This window comes from Podarcis pityusensis (assembly GCF_964106645.2).
Source record: "Podarcis pityusensis genome assembly, chromosome: 17".
In the NCBI taxonomy this organism is placed as follows: domain Eukaryota; kingdom Metazoa; phylum Chordata; class Lepidosauria; order Squamata; family Lacertidae; genus Podarcis; species Podarcis pityusensis.
In genome coordinates, this window is record NC_138042.1 from 41,313,928 (window position 1) to 41,330,328 (window position 16,401).

The window sequence follows — 16,401 nt, forward strand, 5'->3', positions numbered from 1 at the left end:
TGTGATAGAATGAATGAAGACTTGGTGCTTGGTTTTTGTTTTTGTTTTAAAAGGGGGGGGGCAGTAATTTTAAATCATTGTTCCAGTTTGTAGCATACTGGCCATCTTTCCCTTGAAAATTGCTTAGTTGAAATATAATACCTGGTTGGTGGATGGGAAGGGTTTGGAGTGACTTCCAATAGATGTAAGAAAAAGGTAAAGGACCCCTGACAGTTAAGTCCAGTCGCGAACAACTCTGGGGTTACGGCGCTCATCTTGCTTTACTGGCCGAGGGAGCCAACATTTGTCCGGGTCATGTGGCCAGCAGGACTAAGCCTTCTGGTGAAACCAGAGCAGCGCACAGAAATGCCATTTACCTTCCCGCCAAAGTGGTACTGAATTATACTTGGATAACTATTTATCGACTTGCACCTTGACGTGCTTTCAAACTGCTAGGTTGGCAGGAGCAGGGACCGAGCAACGGGAGCTCACCCCGTCACGGGGATCTGTGGTTTAACCACAGCGCCACCTGCATCCCTTTTAGATGTACAGCTCCACTCACTAGAATCATAGAGTTGGAAGAGACCACAAGGGCCATCGAGTCCAACCCCCTGCCAAGCAGGAAACACCATCAGAGCACTCCTGACATATGGTTGTCAAGCCTCTGCTTAAAGACCTCCAAAGAAGGAGACTCCACCACACTCCCTGGCAGCAAATTCCACTGTCGAACAGCTCTTACTGTCAGGAAGTTCTTCCTAATGTTTAGGTGGAATCTTCTTTCTTGTAGTTTGGATCCATTGCTCCGTGTCCGCTTCTCTGGAGCAGCAGAAAACCACCTTTCTCCCTCCTCTATGTGACATCCTTTTATAATTACAGAAGAAATTTCATTTCACTTTGACAATTAAAAACCTTGCTGTTTGACCCTTAAGAGCGTCTTTTTCGGTTTAAAGTTACGTGTTCTTTCTCTGTTCTATCTCTAACTTAACTTTAACCACCATGACATGATTGCATAATTATTGTAGCTTGCAAAACCAGATAAATCTTAGCACAATGTATAAAGTCACTTTCCAGATAATCATCACTGAAGTTGGACTGTTATTTTACAGGAAAGCAGGTGAAAGACCATGTAAAATTGGATACGATCAAGTGTGTTTATTCTGCCCAGAACTACCTGGGAAAAGGCATGTAAATTCAGGTTGCAGTCCTAGTCCAAGTTTCAAGTTAGTATGGACAGGATTTGGGTTGCATATCAAGTAGTAAGAGCCAGATAGCAAAAGGAAGACTTTAAGTGTGTCCTTCTCCTTTAAACGGTTGGAGAGAGACCCATAAGAGGCCAAGCTAGCTTTGTGGTAGGAAGAGGGAGGATCCTGCCAACTTCATTTTTACATTTGTAGCGTGAAAGCATTCGGCACACATTATATTTGACCTTGGGTGTAATGATGCTTTTGAAAACACACAAACCTTTAACTGGATTTTGCACTTCCTGGCATAGTTCCAACAACTGGGCTATTTTTTTTAAGTAAGCAGAAGTCAATTACAGTGGTACCTCGGGTTACAGATGCTTCAGGTTACAGACTCCGCTAACCCAGAAATAGTACTTCGGGTTAAGAACTTTGCTTCAGGATGAGAACAGAAATCGTGCAGCGATCGTGCGGCAGCAGCAGGATGCCCCATTAGCTAAAGTGGTGTTCAGGTTAAGAACAGTTTCAGGTTAAGAACGGGCCTCCAGAACAAATTAAGTTCTTAACCCGAGGTACCACTGTATACAATTCCCAGAGCTTGCCCCAATCACACACACACACACACATAAATTCTCACAAGCAGCGCAAAGGTGGGATAGAAGGCACTTTTTTATTTTGACATGTTTCATCTTCTCAGTGCAGGAGATCCTCTGGCCACTAGTGCAGCTGCGTAACTCCTTGCGGGCTGAAGCCTTGCCGCCTTGCCAGAAGTCCCTTCAGAGCACCACGGTCCTGAGGGGGCTCCTTCCCAAAGTCTCGCCAGACGGCACAAGGGAGCACTCGGAGGCTTCAGCTACGCTGCCACAGCAGGACCAGTGAGGAGCGCCAGGGTGGCCCTTGTGTCCGTGACCGCAGCCCTGATAGCCGCCTGCCCATTGGAAAAGAAACTCTTTACTGGCTAGAAAAGCTCCCCAAGTAAACTCGCCATTTCCTGCACTTTGGGCAGCGGTTCTCCACAGGTGTGGTGTGCTGCACACTGGCATGGCAGAAGAGGATGGCAAGTGTGGCAGGAAGATTCAATGGCAATTAGAAAAGAGAAAGGCTTATTTCTGCTGGTGGGGAGATGAGAATTTGTTTGTCTCAAACTAGACTTAATAGAAGTCTCTCACTGATCTTGTCTGCATGCTGAGGCAGGCAAACTCTGGCCCTCCAGATGTTTCGGACTACAATTCCCATCATCCCTAGCTAACAGGACCAGTGGTCAGGGATGATGGGAATTGTAGGCACATAGTAAGAGGATTGTTTATAATTATATTTTGGGAATGATTCAAGTTCTTCTTTAGCTGCGTTGTTTTTACTTTCTGGATGTCCCATAAAGTTGCTGTGCTCTATATCACAAACCAAGCACTACTTGGAGTTGTTTCTCTCCCCCCCCCCCAATGTATTTCTTATCAATAAACTATTCAATGTGGTGCAATGATTTTTTTATTCAGAAAGTGTGACCCAGAGGAAAAAGTTTGAGAACCACTAACCTCAGGTCATTTATCAGCAGAGGAGATAAGACTAAATTCAACCTTGTACACAGATGAAGATAAAGCAGGGAACAAACAAATTATGTTCCAGGTTATGAATGTAAAAATAGCTTTTGCCTTCCATCTACCAGCTTGGATGTCTGTTTTATAATGACGGTGGCTGGAATCTTTCATCTGTGCTATTACACTTATGGCCATTTTGCTGGAGACATTTTTGCATCCTGCGTAGGGAGGTGGCTAATGGGCTGATGTGCAACTCAGGAATCCCTGATTCGAGTGTCACTGCTGCTTTCAACCTGCTCAAGTAAGCCACTCTGTCAGCATAACAAGACCAACCTAGCTCCTGCACATGTCAAGTGTTTGAAACACTCCAAAGGCCATTTGATCCCGACATGCTTCCTTAGGAGTAAACCCCGGTAAACACAGTGGAACTTACTTCTGAGTACACACACAGACAGGATTGCATTGTTAAAATTAGTCTCGGACAAGACAGATGAATTGAAATAAATTATATATCCTTTGTCTGCATGATAATTTTAATTTCCACGATGTGCAAAGCCTGATGGCTGTACAAATCGAATAAGACCCATGGTTCCCAACGTGGGGCACACGCCCCACAGGGGGGCAATTTGATTTTTACGGCGGGCAATTCGAGAATGAGTTATTAACAGTTAATGGCCTTTCAGGCTTCCTCCATGTGAATAGGAGTTCACTTTTTGAATAATAAGAATTACATATTATGGGCGGGTGGCACCAGGATTTTAGAGATGCTTAGGTGGGGCATGTCCAAAAAAAGGTTGGGAACCACTGCTGTAGACCGTTAAAAGTTCCCTGGAGAGAGAGAGAGAGAAAGAAAGTGACAACTGTGCCTGACCCAGTAGCTTATGGGAAAGGGGTGACTTACCAGGCATGACTCCTGCACAAGCGCATTGAGCAGCCTTCTGCCCCCCACTAGAGCAGAAGGTGCAGCAGTGGAAGACGCCTCGGTGGGGTCGGAACTTGTTCTTTACAATCGTGGTGAAGGGGGAGCCCTGCAGAGAACAAGTTGCCAAAGGGACAGATTGGCATGTCATAGGTAAAGGTAAAGGGACCCCTGACCATTAGGTCCAGTCGTGGCCGACTCTGGGGTTGCGGCGCTCATCTCGCTTTATTGGCCGAGGAAGCCGGTGTACAGCGTCATGTGGCCAGCATGACTAAGCCGCTTCTGGCGAACCAGAGCAGTGCACGGAAACACCGTTTACCTTCCCGCCAGAGCAGTACCTATTTATCTACTTGCACTTGGACGTGCTTTCGAACTGCTAGGTTGGCAGGAGCAGGGACTGAGCAACGGGAGCTCACCCCATCGCGGGGATTCGAACCGCCGACCTTCTGATCGGCAAGTCACAGCGCCACCTGCGTCGCTATGCATGTCATACTAGAGGATAATACGACATCAAAGGTTGCAGCAGCAGGAGGTGTTATTACAGGCCTTACACTTACTTTGAGTGGGGGAAAGGACTAGCAACCATTTTCTGAAACAGTATAACAACTACATTATTATTATTATTATTATTATTATTATTATTATTATTATGCCACCCATCTGACAGGGTTTGCCCCAGCCATTCTGGGTGGCTTCCAACAAATTAAAACACAGTACAAATTAAAACACAAACTTCCCTATGCAGGGCTGCCTTCAGATGTCTTCTAAAAGTCAGATAGCGGTTTATTTCCTTGACATCTGACAGAGGGCTTTCCACAGAGTGGATGCCACTACTGAGAAGGCCCTCTGCCTAGAGTAATGTTTACCAGTCTTAAATACAGTGGAACCTTGGTTGTCGCACGTAATCTGTTCTGGAAGACCATTCTGAAACATTCGACAACTGAGGAGCAACGGTCGGTCGGCAAACTCAGTTGAGAAATGTGCCTCAGAAGCCGTTCGACTTCCAAGGCCTGTTCAAAAATGGAAGCAATTACTTCCAGGTTTTCAGCGTTTGAAAACCAGAACGTTCAGCTTCCGAGTCACTCGAAAACCAAGATTCCACTGTATATGTGTATAATGCCTGCAGGGTCATAGTCCTTTGCACACAATCACACTTACTATGTATTTATTAAAGTGTTTGTATAAATTATGCTGTGTTGTGTCCAAAAGTAGGTATGTACCCTCTGGGCCAACTTATGTTGTTGTGGTTCTCTGACAATCAAACTTGTCAACACTTTCCCCATGTACACTTTCGTCATGACAATGAAAGGCGATAGCCTTTAGATGTTTCCAAAGCCCTTAAACCAATGAAAATGGAGGGAACATGTTCTGTCCCCCTAAAGGCCAGTGGATTCACCTAAGGCAGTGACACTCAAAGCCAGGTTCGAGGAAGAAGTGTCTTGACTCCCCTTTGATAGCTTGAAGCTCAAGCCAACTGAGGCTCTGAGAAGCCTCCTCAGCCATTCCCATCCCTGGGCAGGCGCTGAGCTCAGAAGTGCCTTAAGCTCCAATTCTAACTCCTCTCTCCTCTCTCTCCTTTTCTGCTCTTGCCATAGGTCTGCTCATTCTTGGTCGACTCTCCAAAATCAGCCACACCCACAAAAGCTAGCAGAAAGTGTTACCTGTACATGTTGACCTCTGACAAAGACGCAGACCTTGTACTTGCCCGGTTCCTCAGGGATGTAAGAAATATGGTATGTCCCATCTTGGTTGTCACTTACACTGGCCTTGATGACACTGGATTGAAGACAGAGAGGAAAGAAAAATAATTGCTTGGCATGCTAAAATAAAGAAGACATTTGTATAGAGACTTTGATCCAGTGACTGATGAAGTTGGTGATTATTTTAAGAGGTCTCAAGTAGCGAGTTGCTTAATAGAATTGAGGATATCCCACAACTGGTATTTTTGAACCACTGATGAACTTCTTTCCAACTTCAGGACCTGAAGAGTCAATCTGATGGTGGTAGACCTGTGTGTCAGAATCAGGACATTGCTGTAAAGCAGAAATGAAGACTGGATTTGAAGTATACTACTGGTGACTGGAGGGACGCGGGTGGCGCTGTGGGTTAAACCACAGAGCCTAGGACTTGCCGATCAGAAGGTCGGCGGTTCAAATCCCCTTGATGGGGTGAGCTCCCATTGCTCAGTCCCTGCTCCTGCCAACCTAGCAGTTCGAAAGCACGTCAACGTGCAAGTAGATAAATAGGTACCACTCCGGCGGGAAGGTAAATGGTGTTTCCGTGCACTGCTTTGGTTTGCCAGAAGCGGCTTAGTCCTGCTGGCCACATGACCCGGAAGCTGTATGCCGCCTCCCTCGGCCAATAAAGCGAAATGAGCGCCACAACCCCAGAGTCGGCCACAACTGGACCTAATGGTCAGGGGTCCCTTTACCTTTACCTTTACTGGTGACTGGGGAACATTCTTCCCATCACTAGACAAATTTCCACACCTGTTTTCTTCAAGATAAAGAAGCAGTCAATGCTATGAGAAAGCCAGTTGAGGAAAGGCAGTTTTGGACGGGGGAAAACAACAACACTACAGTGGTACCTTGGTTCTCAAACTTAATCTGTTCTGGAAGTCCATTCCAAAACCAAAGTGTTCCAAAACCAAGGCACGCTTTCCCATAGAAAGGAATGCAAAACAAATTAATCCGTTCCAGACTTTTGAAAACAACCCCTAAAACGGCAATTTAACATGAAATTTTATTATCTAATGAGACCATTGATCCATAAAATGAAAGCAATCATCAATGTACTATACTATAAATTAAATAAGACTGTATTGTAGATGATAATTATCCACTCAGTCACAAAAACAAATTAACTGAAAAAGCCTCAAAAACAAAAATGCAAAATAAATAGCAAAAACAAAAGCGCCAAACTTAATCCATTCCAGAAGTCCATTTGACTTCTGAAATGTTCAAAAACCAGGGCGCAGCTTCTGATTGGGGCAGGTGCCCTGAAAACAATAGCTGACAGCTGTATTGGACATTCAGCTTCCAAAAAACATTCGAAAACCAGAACACTCACTTCTGGGTTTTCGGCGTTTGAGTACCAAAGCATTTGAGAACCAAGGTACCACCGTACTAGGAAAGGATTCAGTGCTCCTTTCCTATCTGCCCTGGGTGAATATTTTAACCAAGTCCCCAGTCCCCAATACTCATTTACAGGAATTTGGCACCGTGTGTTAGTTTGGACAAAGGGGTACTTATTGTTGCTTCTCTATGCATGTCAAAGCACAAGACTCCTTCTTCAGGAACTTTAAATGACTGCAAATTCCTTAGACACAAAAACACTGCTCTGTAAACCTGAACTCAGAAACCAGCTTTGAACAAGCTGTGAAACAACAAGTTTTCATTTTGCATATCTGCAATGAATTACCCTACTGGAATGTTAAACACATTTAGAATCCAGCTCATTAAAGGCATGGCATGCTTAGGAATTAATAGACTGAAGAATAAAATATAAAGAAACTCCAGAGTCCAGCAAATTTGATATAATCTTAGGGGCTTTTTAAATACACTAGAGGAACACTTTATACTTCTGAATAGATGGGAACTTTTTGTATTTGGGCCACAGTGCTCTGAAAACCTTTATAATCTCTTGTTGTTGTACTAAAAGGTCTGATGGACCGATCTGGATACTTTGGTTGAAAGATGTGATAGAAATAGATTGAACTGATGAAAGCCTTAAATCAGTAAGTCTCAGAATGGAGTGTTTCCATCAGAAACTGGACTTGCTAAATTAATCCAATTTTAAGTTTGTCATCCAGCTCTTTGAGACTCAGGGAGCTGCTCATCACAACCAGCTTTCCTCAATCCATGGCAATGCCTAGGACTGGTTTACTCACATGAGCAGCTACTATCTGAGGGCGACTCACGGAAGGAGGCAAACATGCCCGCCACCAGCAAAGATTCCTTTTGGAAAGACAGAAGGAAAATGCCTAATATCTATTAATTAGGAGTCTTTATGCCTTTCCTACTAATTTAACGTATTTTTAATCTTTGCTGGAAGCCGCCCAAAGTGGCTGGGGAAACCCAGCCAGATGGGCTGGGTATAAATAATATATTATTATTATTATTATTATTATTATTATTATTATTATTATCCAGGATCTTGAGGCAGTTTACAACATATTTAAAGTGAAATAAAATAGGCAAGAGAGGCTAAAATGGGGGAAAGGCAGTGCTTTTTTTCTGGGGGTACGCAGACCCCTAAACATTTTGTGAATATAAGTTTGACCTCATTGAGGGGCAGTATTTCAATATGAGTAGGAAAAGGAGAGTGCCCTTAAACATTTTTTTAGAAAAAAAAGCACTGGGCAAAGTACATATCCCATCTTTCTAGTTTTCAGGTGTTCCAGTTGCCACTATGCAACTGAATATCTGGACCTGCTACAATCACCAGATGCAAGTCACTCCTCATTGGCTGATGCTCATGTCTTCCCATCTATTCACTATTCAAGTGCCCGTATACTCCTAACTCAGGCTGCCGCAAATCCACATGCATCCCTTCACCTGGGCTCTCAGGTACGATTCTTCCGCCACTGTTCTGATTCTGGCAATTCACCTCCTTACCCTTTTCGTGCTCATGAATGTGCTTGCGAAGGGACTCTTAAAAGGAAACACGAAACAGACCGAAATGGGCAACACTTTGCAGAATAGCTACCAACCAATCCTTCCTGTCTTTATGGGAAATGGACACCCGGACAGGCTCCCCTCCTCTGTCCATCTGCTCATCGGAAGCGTCCTTGCAGACCAGAGTGAAGCCGGCTGGCTCGTTCTGATGAGCGCTGCCGAGATCTGAAAAAGCAGAGCAGAGGAATTGGGAAGAAAATGTGAAGAGCCTTGTCCTCCTGTTATGTACTCAGTTGAATAGGATCCAAAATGCAGCAGTCTGATTGGTCCCAGAACAATGCAACAGTATGATTGGTCTGCAGGAGCCACCCAATCCAGCTCCAGATGGAAGTGAATCCACAACCTGATTGGCCTACAGGAGAATTATGGAATTAGCCAATCACGTGTAGCCCATTGTGTAAATAATGTATATAAAGCAGATACTTTGAGGGGACATTCACTCACTCCTCCTCACCACCATGAGCTGGATAAAGAGCATGAAATCCACTCTCGACTCTGAGTATATTTCACCTCCCTTAAATGACTCTGCCCTTTCTTCCTCACTGCTGTCCAAGGCTTCTGGCACTGAATTTCAGGTGTTGTTCTCTGTATGCAAAACATGCTCTCTGCCACTGAGCTACAATCCTGCATTTAAACAGACGTGTGTAAAGACATTCGCAGGTTAGAGATCTTCTGAAACAGCAATGGGACACTAGCACTGCCCAAGGCATGCTGGAGAACAGCAACAGCTGACAAAAGATAGATATAATATTTTACAAGGACAGGAAGAAACACTATGGACAGAATAATTGCCACACACAGGAAGGAGAGAGTTTGAATGCTTCAGCTGTAAGCGTAGAAACCATTCAATGTGTCAATACATCAAACCTTTTATTGGCTTCACATACAAACATCCAAAACAAATCAATACAGAATTACCACTTCCCCAGTGGCACAAAACATTTGCTTAAAAAAAAGAAAAGAAAAAAAGAGGCAGAGCTGTCTATCGTCACATCTCTTCGTCTCCAGGGAGATCAGACGTCTGCAGTGTATTTTGACGACAAAAAACCAAACAGAGATATTTAGCCACAAATGGAAGTCACTAAAACTGCAGCTGCGATATAAGGGATTGGGATTTGGACTGGAGCATGACTGAAAGTTATAAGATATTGGAACGCAGAAATAAAGAAAATCACCAGACCATTAATTCTAGCATGGGGGGGGGGGCACCTAACTTGTATAACTTGGCATCTCAATGATTGGCATTATTAATTGTATTATAATTTGGCCTTGTTATAATGAGGCTATTATTGGATTGTTGTAATTGAAAACTAATAAAAATTATTATTAAAAAAAGAAAGACAGGTTAACAGCCTCCCTACAGTGGTAGTGGTAGCCACCAGTTAAAGGTAAAGGTAAAGGGACCCCTGACCATTAGGTCCAGTCGTGACCGACTCTGGGGTTGCGGCGCTCATCTCGCTTTACTGGCCGAGGGAGCCGGCATACAGCTTCCGGGTCATGTGGCCAGCATGACTAAGCTGCTTCTGGCGAACCAGAGCAGCGCACGGAAACGCCATTTACCTTCTCGCCGGAGTGGTACCTATTTATCTACTTGCACTTTGACGCGCTTTTGAACTGCTAGGTTGGCAGGAGCAGGGACCGAGCAACGGGAGCTCACCCCGCTGCGGGGATTCGAACCGCCGACCTTCTGATCGGCAAGTCCTAGGCTCTGTGGTTTAACCCACAGTGCCATCCACGTCCCAAGCCACCAGTTAGGATGTCTTTAAAAGAGGATTAGACAAATTCATGGAGGAAAGCACTATTGATGGCTACTAGCCACGATGGCTGTGCTCTGCTCCACAACTGGATGTGGAGCATCTTATGATGTTTTTCTGCTGCTACAAACCACCCCCTTACCTGCTCCTTGCAGGACACACTTGGCTGGATGAGTTGCTTTGTTGAGAACGGCCCCAAAGATTTCGTAGCCATGGTATACGCCGGCCTTCTTTTGAGGAGAGAAGTGGATTCTGTCGTCCGCAAGAGGGTGGATATTGCAGTCCACGCTGGTTAGTTTGCTCAGCCGGTTCTCCACCACTCCTTTGGTAAGGAGGATCTCAAGGTCCGAGCCGTTGGTGAGCAGGCGCTCAGTGAATTCCACTCCTGTCTGCATATCCAGGAGCAGCTGCAGCAGCTGGGCTTTCTGCAAATGCAACAGGCTCTCCCTTTGGACCTTCAGTTCGTTCAGAAACTTGAGCAGCCGGTCTCGGTGCTCTTCAACGGCTTTCACGTAGCCGTCTGCAAAAGCGCAGATCTCTCGAGCCACGGCTTCCACGTGGGTGCTGAGGGCACTGCCCACCTCTTCAATACGGCTGAGCGCGCCTTCCAGCGTTCTCATATTCAGCTGGGTGATCTTCAAGAGCTCCCGAATCGAGTCTCCGTGCTTGTGGATAATGTTGCTGGTGAAACTGTAGGGATGCTGCCGGTGTGTACCCACCACACACTCCTGGCACACAGACGTGTCGCACTGCTCACAGAAGAGCGTCAGCTCCTCTGAAGGGTGCAAAAGGCACTGGATGGGCTTCTCCATGTGGGTGTAGCCCTTCAAGTCCTGCAGCTCCATCACAGGGTGGGCAGCGGTTTTCTTCTGCCGCCTAGAAGAGTAAGGTGCAAAGTTCAGCCGTCTATGCATCCCAGAAAACAACACCCGCAAAACACAAGAAAAACCATTCCTACTCAGACACACTGGGACAGTAATCCTGTTTTGGGGGGCAGGGGGCGGGCAGGTGTGGAGGACTCCCTGCTCCTGAGTGGGGTAACTGTGCCCCTGAAGGACCAGGTGCGCAGCGTGGGACGCACAGCTGTCCATGGAGGTGCAGGTCAATTCTGTGTCCAGGGCAGCTGTCTACCAGCTCCATCTGGTAGGCAGGTTGAGACCCTCCCTGCCCGCAGACTGTCTCACCAGAGTGGTGCATGCTCTGGTTATCTCCCACTTGGACTACTGCAACATGCTCTACATGGGACTACCTTTGAAGGTGACTTGGGAACTACAACTAATCCAGAATGCAACTGCCAGACTGGTGACTGGGAGTGGCCACTGGGACCACTGGTCCTGAAAGACCTACAATGGCTCTCAGTACGTTTCCGAGGATAATTCAAAGTGTTGGTGCTGACCTTTAAAGCCTTAAACTGCATCTGCAGTATAAAAGAAAAAAGGATACTACAGTGCTACCTCGGGTTAAGTTCTTAATTCGTTCCGGAGGTCCGTTCTTAACCTGAAACTGTTCTTAACCTGAAGCACCACTTTAGCTAATGGAGCCTCCTGCTGCCGCCGCACAATTTCTGTTCTCATCCTGAAGCAAAGTTCTTAACCCGAAGTATTATTTCTGGGTTAGCGGAGTCTGTAACCTGAAGCGTATGTAACCTGAAGCGTATGTAACCTGAAGTACCACTGTATATCATTTTACCTGCAGGTGTGAAAGCAGCTGAAGTAGCGAAATGGCAGGGAGTGAAGGGTCTACCCCACTTTCTGTAGCCTTTTCACTGCCTTCCAATTCTGTTGTTCAGTTTAAAGGATAAAAGGGGGGAGCCTGTTCAAGTCTCCTGCATGTTATTTAATGTGATTGTAAAATGGGCATAAAAGGCAGGAAGGTACCACAAAATTACCATATTTTTCACTCTATAAAATGCACCAGAACACAAGACGCACCTAGTTTTTGGAGGAGGAAAACAAGAAAAAAAATATTTTGAATCTCAGAAGCCAGAAGAGCAAGAGGGATCACTGCGCAGTGAAAGCAGCAATCCCTCTTGCTGTTCTGGCTTCTGGGATAGCTGCGCAGCCTGCATTCGCTCCATAAGATGCACACACATTTCCCCTTACTTTTTAGGAGGGAAAAAGTGAGTCTTATAGAGCAAAAAATATGGTATGTAGGGTGACTCTATAGCACTGTCTGGGCAGGACACGTACTTGTGAGCTTGGCAGCAAAACTGGCAAAGGCAGACCCGGCAGGCCTGGCAGTGCTTCACAGCTTCTCCATCCACGCAGAGGTCACATGCTAAGCCAAGGCCTTCTCCCTGCAAGGTCTCCAACAGCACCTCTTTCAGAGCCATGTGGTCGGTGGTCAAGTCTTTGATCCCTCCTGGTGGCAAATCTACCTCAGCATCACAGACGGGACAGAGGAGGCTGAGCAGCGGTGATGGCGGCGGCCGGCAGCTCTGGAGACAAGGCCCTTCTGAACTAGAGTCTGAGTCTTCCCCTGGCAAGCCCAGGTCTGAAAAGGGCTCCAACTGCTCTAGGCAAGCTGTGCAGAAGGTGTGCAAACAAGGCAGTATTTTAGGGGCAGAGAAGAGCTGAGCACAAAGTGGGCACTTGCTTTTAGAACATTCCTTTGCCTCAGGAAGGGCTTTGCACACGCTAGTCGGCTCCTCTTGTAACCCCTGAGTGTTCGACATCTCCTGGAAAACAAAGAACAATAACTTTTTAATAACAATTGTTAGTCCTATTATTAGTATTATTTATTGAATGTATATACCACCCTATACCCAGGGGTCTCAGGGCGGTTCACAGAATAAAATCAAGATATAAAACTACAAAATAGATGATAAAAAAAAACACCACCCAATATTCCTATAATAATAGGAATTAATACGCAATACGATCAGAAAATCATTATTGCTCTTTAAAAACAGGAGGAGGAAATACAAATAAAGTATTCCCCCACCCTACAAAAGGAAGATGCCTCAAAATCCCAGGTTATTCCACTCTATTTACAGCAAGGCATGCTTCACCCAAAATATTAATGAAAAAACTGGCTTCAGGCAGTTACAAAGATGTCTGCAAATGTGACATGAACCCTGCCATATGGAAATCCCTTGCAGACAATCTCAGTGCCTGGAGACAGATAGATTGCGTATCCATAGCAGTGACCAGAGGAGGAATGAGTGCTTGGGAGAAGCACAGAGAGAGAAATACCATGTTGCATCTGCCCCAGCTGCAACAAAACATGTCTCTCCCATATCCGTCTCTACAGAAACAGCACATTCTATAACTCTCTAATGGTATTCGAACCGCTCCACAAATGTTCTTGCTGCACTAAGTTCATATTGACGTATTTGTATGGGCCTATGGCCGTAATAAATATTATTATTATTATTATATTGACGTATTTGTGCTCAGAATAAAGCTGGGTGTATGTCACGGTGTGTGTGTGTGTGTGTGTGTGTTATAATAATTCTGCAAATCTGAAGACAGCCTTGAACAAAACTAATTGCCCCCTTATGTCACAAGAGCTTTGGTTACACTGGGAGTCAGAAGGGATCGAGTCTCTTATCCCAGAAGGAAAGCCATGAGTTGGCCAAACTGTCTCTCATTTAGAATTGGCTCTAGCCCACGAATGATCATGCCATACTGTCCTTAAGAAGCCACAAAGCCTTGTCTTTGCTTTATTTTGACCCTTTCATAAGCGCACAGAGCAGAATTTGGGAGATGGCTTGGGCCACACTCCCTTTTCCCGGCCCTGTCTCCAACTGTGATCTGTCCTTTCAATTGCAGGAGACCCGAGGGGCACAGAGGACTCCATTCCTGACCCTGGACAAAGTCAGCGAGGGCCGATCCCCTCCTGAACCGAGGCAGCGCAGGTCCGGCCCCTGCCTCCACCAACCCAGCGCCCTGCCCTCCCCCGGGGGGAGCGAATCAGCCCTTGGCTCCCCTCCTCTCCGCCCGAAATAGAGTGGCATTTCGCTTCTCCCTCGCCCTTTCGTTTGCTCCCTTCCCCATTCCTTGGGTGTCGCCAAATGCGCCAAGAGAAGAGATTCTCCAGGCGGAGTCTCTCTCCGCTTCGCTCCCCCCCTGGAGTTGTTCCTCCACCCCCCTTACCTCGGAAAGTGGCGTGGGCTTCTCGGAGAGCTTTCAGGCCCGTCAGCTGCCCCCTTTCCTTTCCTTTCCTTCTTTCCTTCCTTCCTTCCTTCCCTAGAAAGAGAAACCGTTCACTTGGTTACGCACGGAGCCCGCTGGGCTGGAGCAGCTGCGCCCTGCTTTACGCACGGCGAGGCGCGCCTTGGCAACGCGATCTGGGGATCTCTGGAGATCTCTGGAGAATGTGGGAGAGGGTGGCGGCGCCAGCGACGCAGCCCATGGCTGGCTGGGGAGGAGAACTGGGGCGGGGGCTGGGATTTAGTGGAGGGCTAAGGGCGAGAAGGCGCGTCGCCAGCAGTTCTCCGCTGGGGCGCATCAGGTTACACAAAGACTGGGGGGGCGAAGCAAGGCTGAACGGCTGGAACCTGCTTTCGGGAGCCTAATCTATCTAATAATAATAATGTTAATAATAATAATAATACCCTGCCCATCTGGTCTGGCCTCCCCAGCCACTCAGAGCGGCTTCCAACAGGATATTAAAAGCAGGATAAAAGATCAAACATTAAAAACTTCCCTAAACATGACTGCCTGCAGATGTCTTCTAAAAGTCAGATACAGTGGTACTTCGGGTTACAGACGCTTCAGGTTACAGACTCCGCTAACCCAGAAATAGTACCTCGGGTTAAGAAATTTGCTTCAGGATGAGAACAGAAATCGTTCTCCTGCGGCGCGGCAGCAGCGAGAGGCCCCATTAGCTAAAGTGGTGCTTCAGGTTTAGAACAGTTTCAGGTTAAGTACGGACCTCCAGAAAGAATTACGTTCTTAACCTGAGGTACCACTGTACTTAATTCGTTCCGGAGGTCCATGCTTAACCTGAATCTGTAACCTGAAGTGTCTGTAACCTGAAGCGTCTGTAACCCAAGAGACCACTTTATTATAGTTGTTTATTTCCTTGACATCTCATGGGAGGGTGTTCCACAGGACGGGTGCCACAACCGAGAAGGCCCTTTGCCTGGTTCCCTGTAGCTTCATTTCTTGCAGAGAGGGAATCACCAGAAGGCTCTCCGAGCTGGACCTGTGTCCAGGCTGAACGATGGCGGTGGAGATGCGTCTTCAGGTCTACTGGGCCGAGGCCGTTTAGGGCTTTTAAGGTCAGCACCAACACTTTGAATTGTGCTCTTTTAAACACTCTTCTATTTCCTAATTTTAACTGTTATTAGTGCTCTATGCAGAAAGGGAGGTCATACATTGAATGAATGAATGAATGATCTTCCTGTCCAATGAAAATTCAATCTCATTTATCTATGCCTTTTACTAACACTTTCGCCAAACTGCTTCCCCATTTTCCTAATTCTGCATCATCCGCTCCTGAAATCGCCTTGGTGCTTCAGCACATTTGGGCACTGGATACGGGCTCATTTGTCCAGGGAAGCTGGCAGATAGAGTAACCTTTGTGTTGCTGCTTTATGCAGAAAAGAACTTAATGGGACTGTGGTTCCTCTGCCCATGCACAGAATGCAAGTGTTCCCGTCAGAAGTATCTATAATTTTCCATGTTGAGCTTTGCAAAGAGAACAAACAGAGGGTTAAACTAGACGTGGTGGTCGGGTGCACAATAAGTATCTCCAAATGTTGGTGGCAATTTCTATTTTAATGCAGCCTTTCAACTTTTAATCCAAATATACAGCACTTAGGGCTGAAGGAGATACCTAACCTTTTAGTCATAGGCCACATTTCCAGTCAAAACCGCTGCTGTCCACCTGCTTCCTCACTTGCAGGAGAAAATGCTAGCTCCTTATTTTTCCTCACTGTGGGTAGAAAAATAGTTCAGGTTGGTTGGGTGATTTATTTTTTAACTGACAACTTAAGGGACAGGGTTTGGCACCTCCCTCCTCACCCTCTTCCCAGTTCAGAAAGCATTCAGATTTTATCCATGGCTATCTTCCTTAAAGGGACGTGGGTGGCGCTGTGGGTTAAACCAAAGAGCCTAGGACTTGCTGATCAGAAGGTCGGCGGTTCGAATTCCCGTGATGGGGTGAGCTCCCGTTGCTCGGTCCCTGCTCCTGCCAACCTAGCAGTTCAAAAGCACGTCAAAGTGCAAGTAGACAAATAGGTACCACTCCGGTGGGAAGGTAAACAGTGTTTCCATGCGCTGCTCTGGTTCGCCAGAAGTGGCTTAGTCCTGCTGGCCACATGACCCGGAAGCTGTACGCCGGCTCCCTCGGCCAATAAAGCAAAATGAGTGCCCCAACCCCAGAGTCGGCCACGACTTTACCTTTTAT

The 16,401-nt window shown here is 46.3% G+C and overlaps 2 protein-coding genes and 1 long non-coding RNA gene across 3 annotated transcripts in view; all 3 read right to left on the minus strand.

The window, feature by feature from the left end:
* LOC308466480 overlaps positions 1 to 16,340 on the minus strand; it is a 62,738-nt gene extending 46,398 nt beyond the window's left edge. Inside the window, exon 1 of the long non-coding RNA XR_013980837.1 lies at positions 16,099 to 16,340. This is a non-coding gene — a long non-coding RNA (uncharacterized lncRNA). The remainder of the gene's footprint in view (positions 1 to 16,098) is intronic.
* The window catches only part of FAM162A (family with sequence similarity 162 member A), a 178,003-nt gene that overhangs the window by 43,178 nt on the left and 118,424 nt on the right, over positions 1 to 16,401 (minus strand). The window lies entirely within an intron of this gene.
* TRIM45 (tripartite motif containing 45) lies at positions 1,812 to 14,404 on the minus strand. Its single transcript, XM_080987163.1, has 7 exons — positions 14,142 to 14,404; positions 12,234 to 12,721; positions 10,187 to 10,920; positions 8,326 to 8,455; positions 5,276 to 5,390; positions 3,597 to 3,723; positions 1,812 to 2,088 (listed from the first exon to the last, which is right to left on the minus strand). Exons 2-7 carry the CDS (start codon positions 12,716 to 12,718, stop codon positions 1,937 to 1,939), a joined length of 1,743 nt encoding a protein of 580 aa, XP_080843289.1. The 5' UTR covers positions 12,719 to 12,721; positions 14,142 to 14,404; the 3' UTR covers positions 1,812 to 1,936.

Coding starts and splice junctions, on each gene's coding strand:
- TRIM45 (XM_080987163.1), bottom strand. CDS start 12,718: ATGTCGAACACTCAGGGGTTACAAGAGGAGCCGACTAGCGTGTGCAAA. Junction 10,921..12,233: donor TTTTGCTGCCAAGCTCACAA/GTACGTGTCCTG, acceptor TTACTCTTCTAG/GCGGCAGAAGAAAACCGCTG. Junction 2,089..3,596: donor TTGTGCAGGAGTCATGCCTG/GTAAGTCACCCC, acceptor TCCAATGGGCAG/GCGGCTATCAGGGCTGCGGT.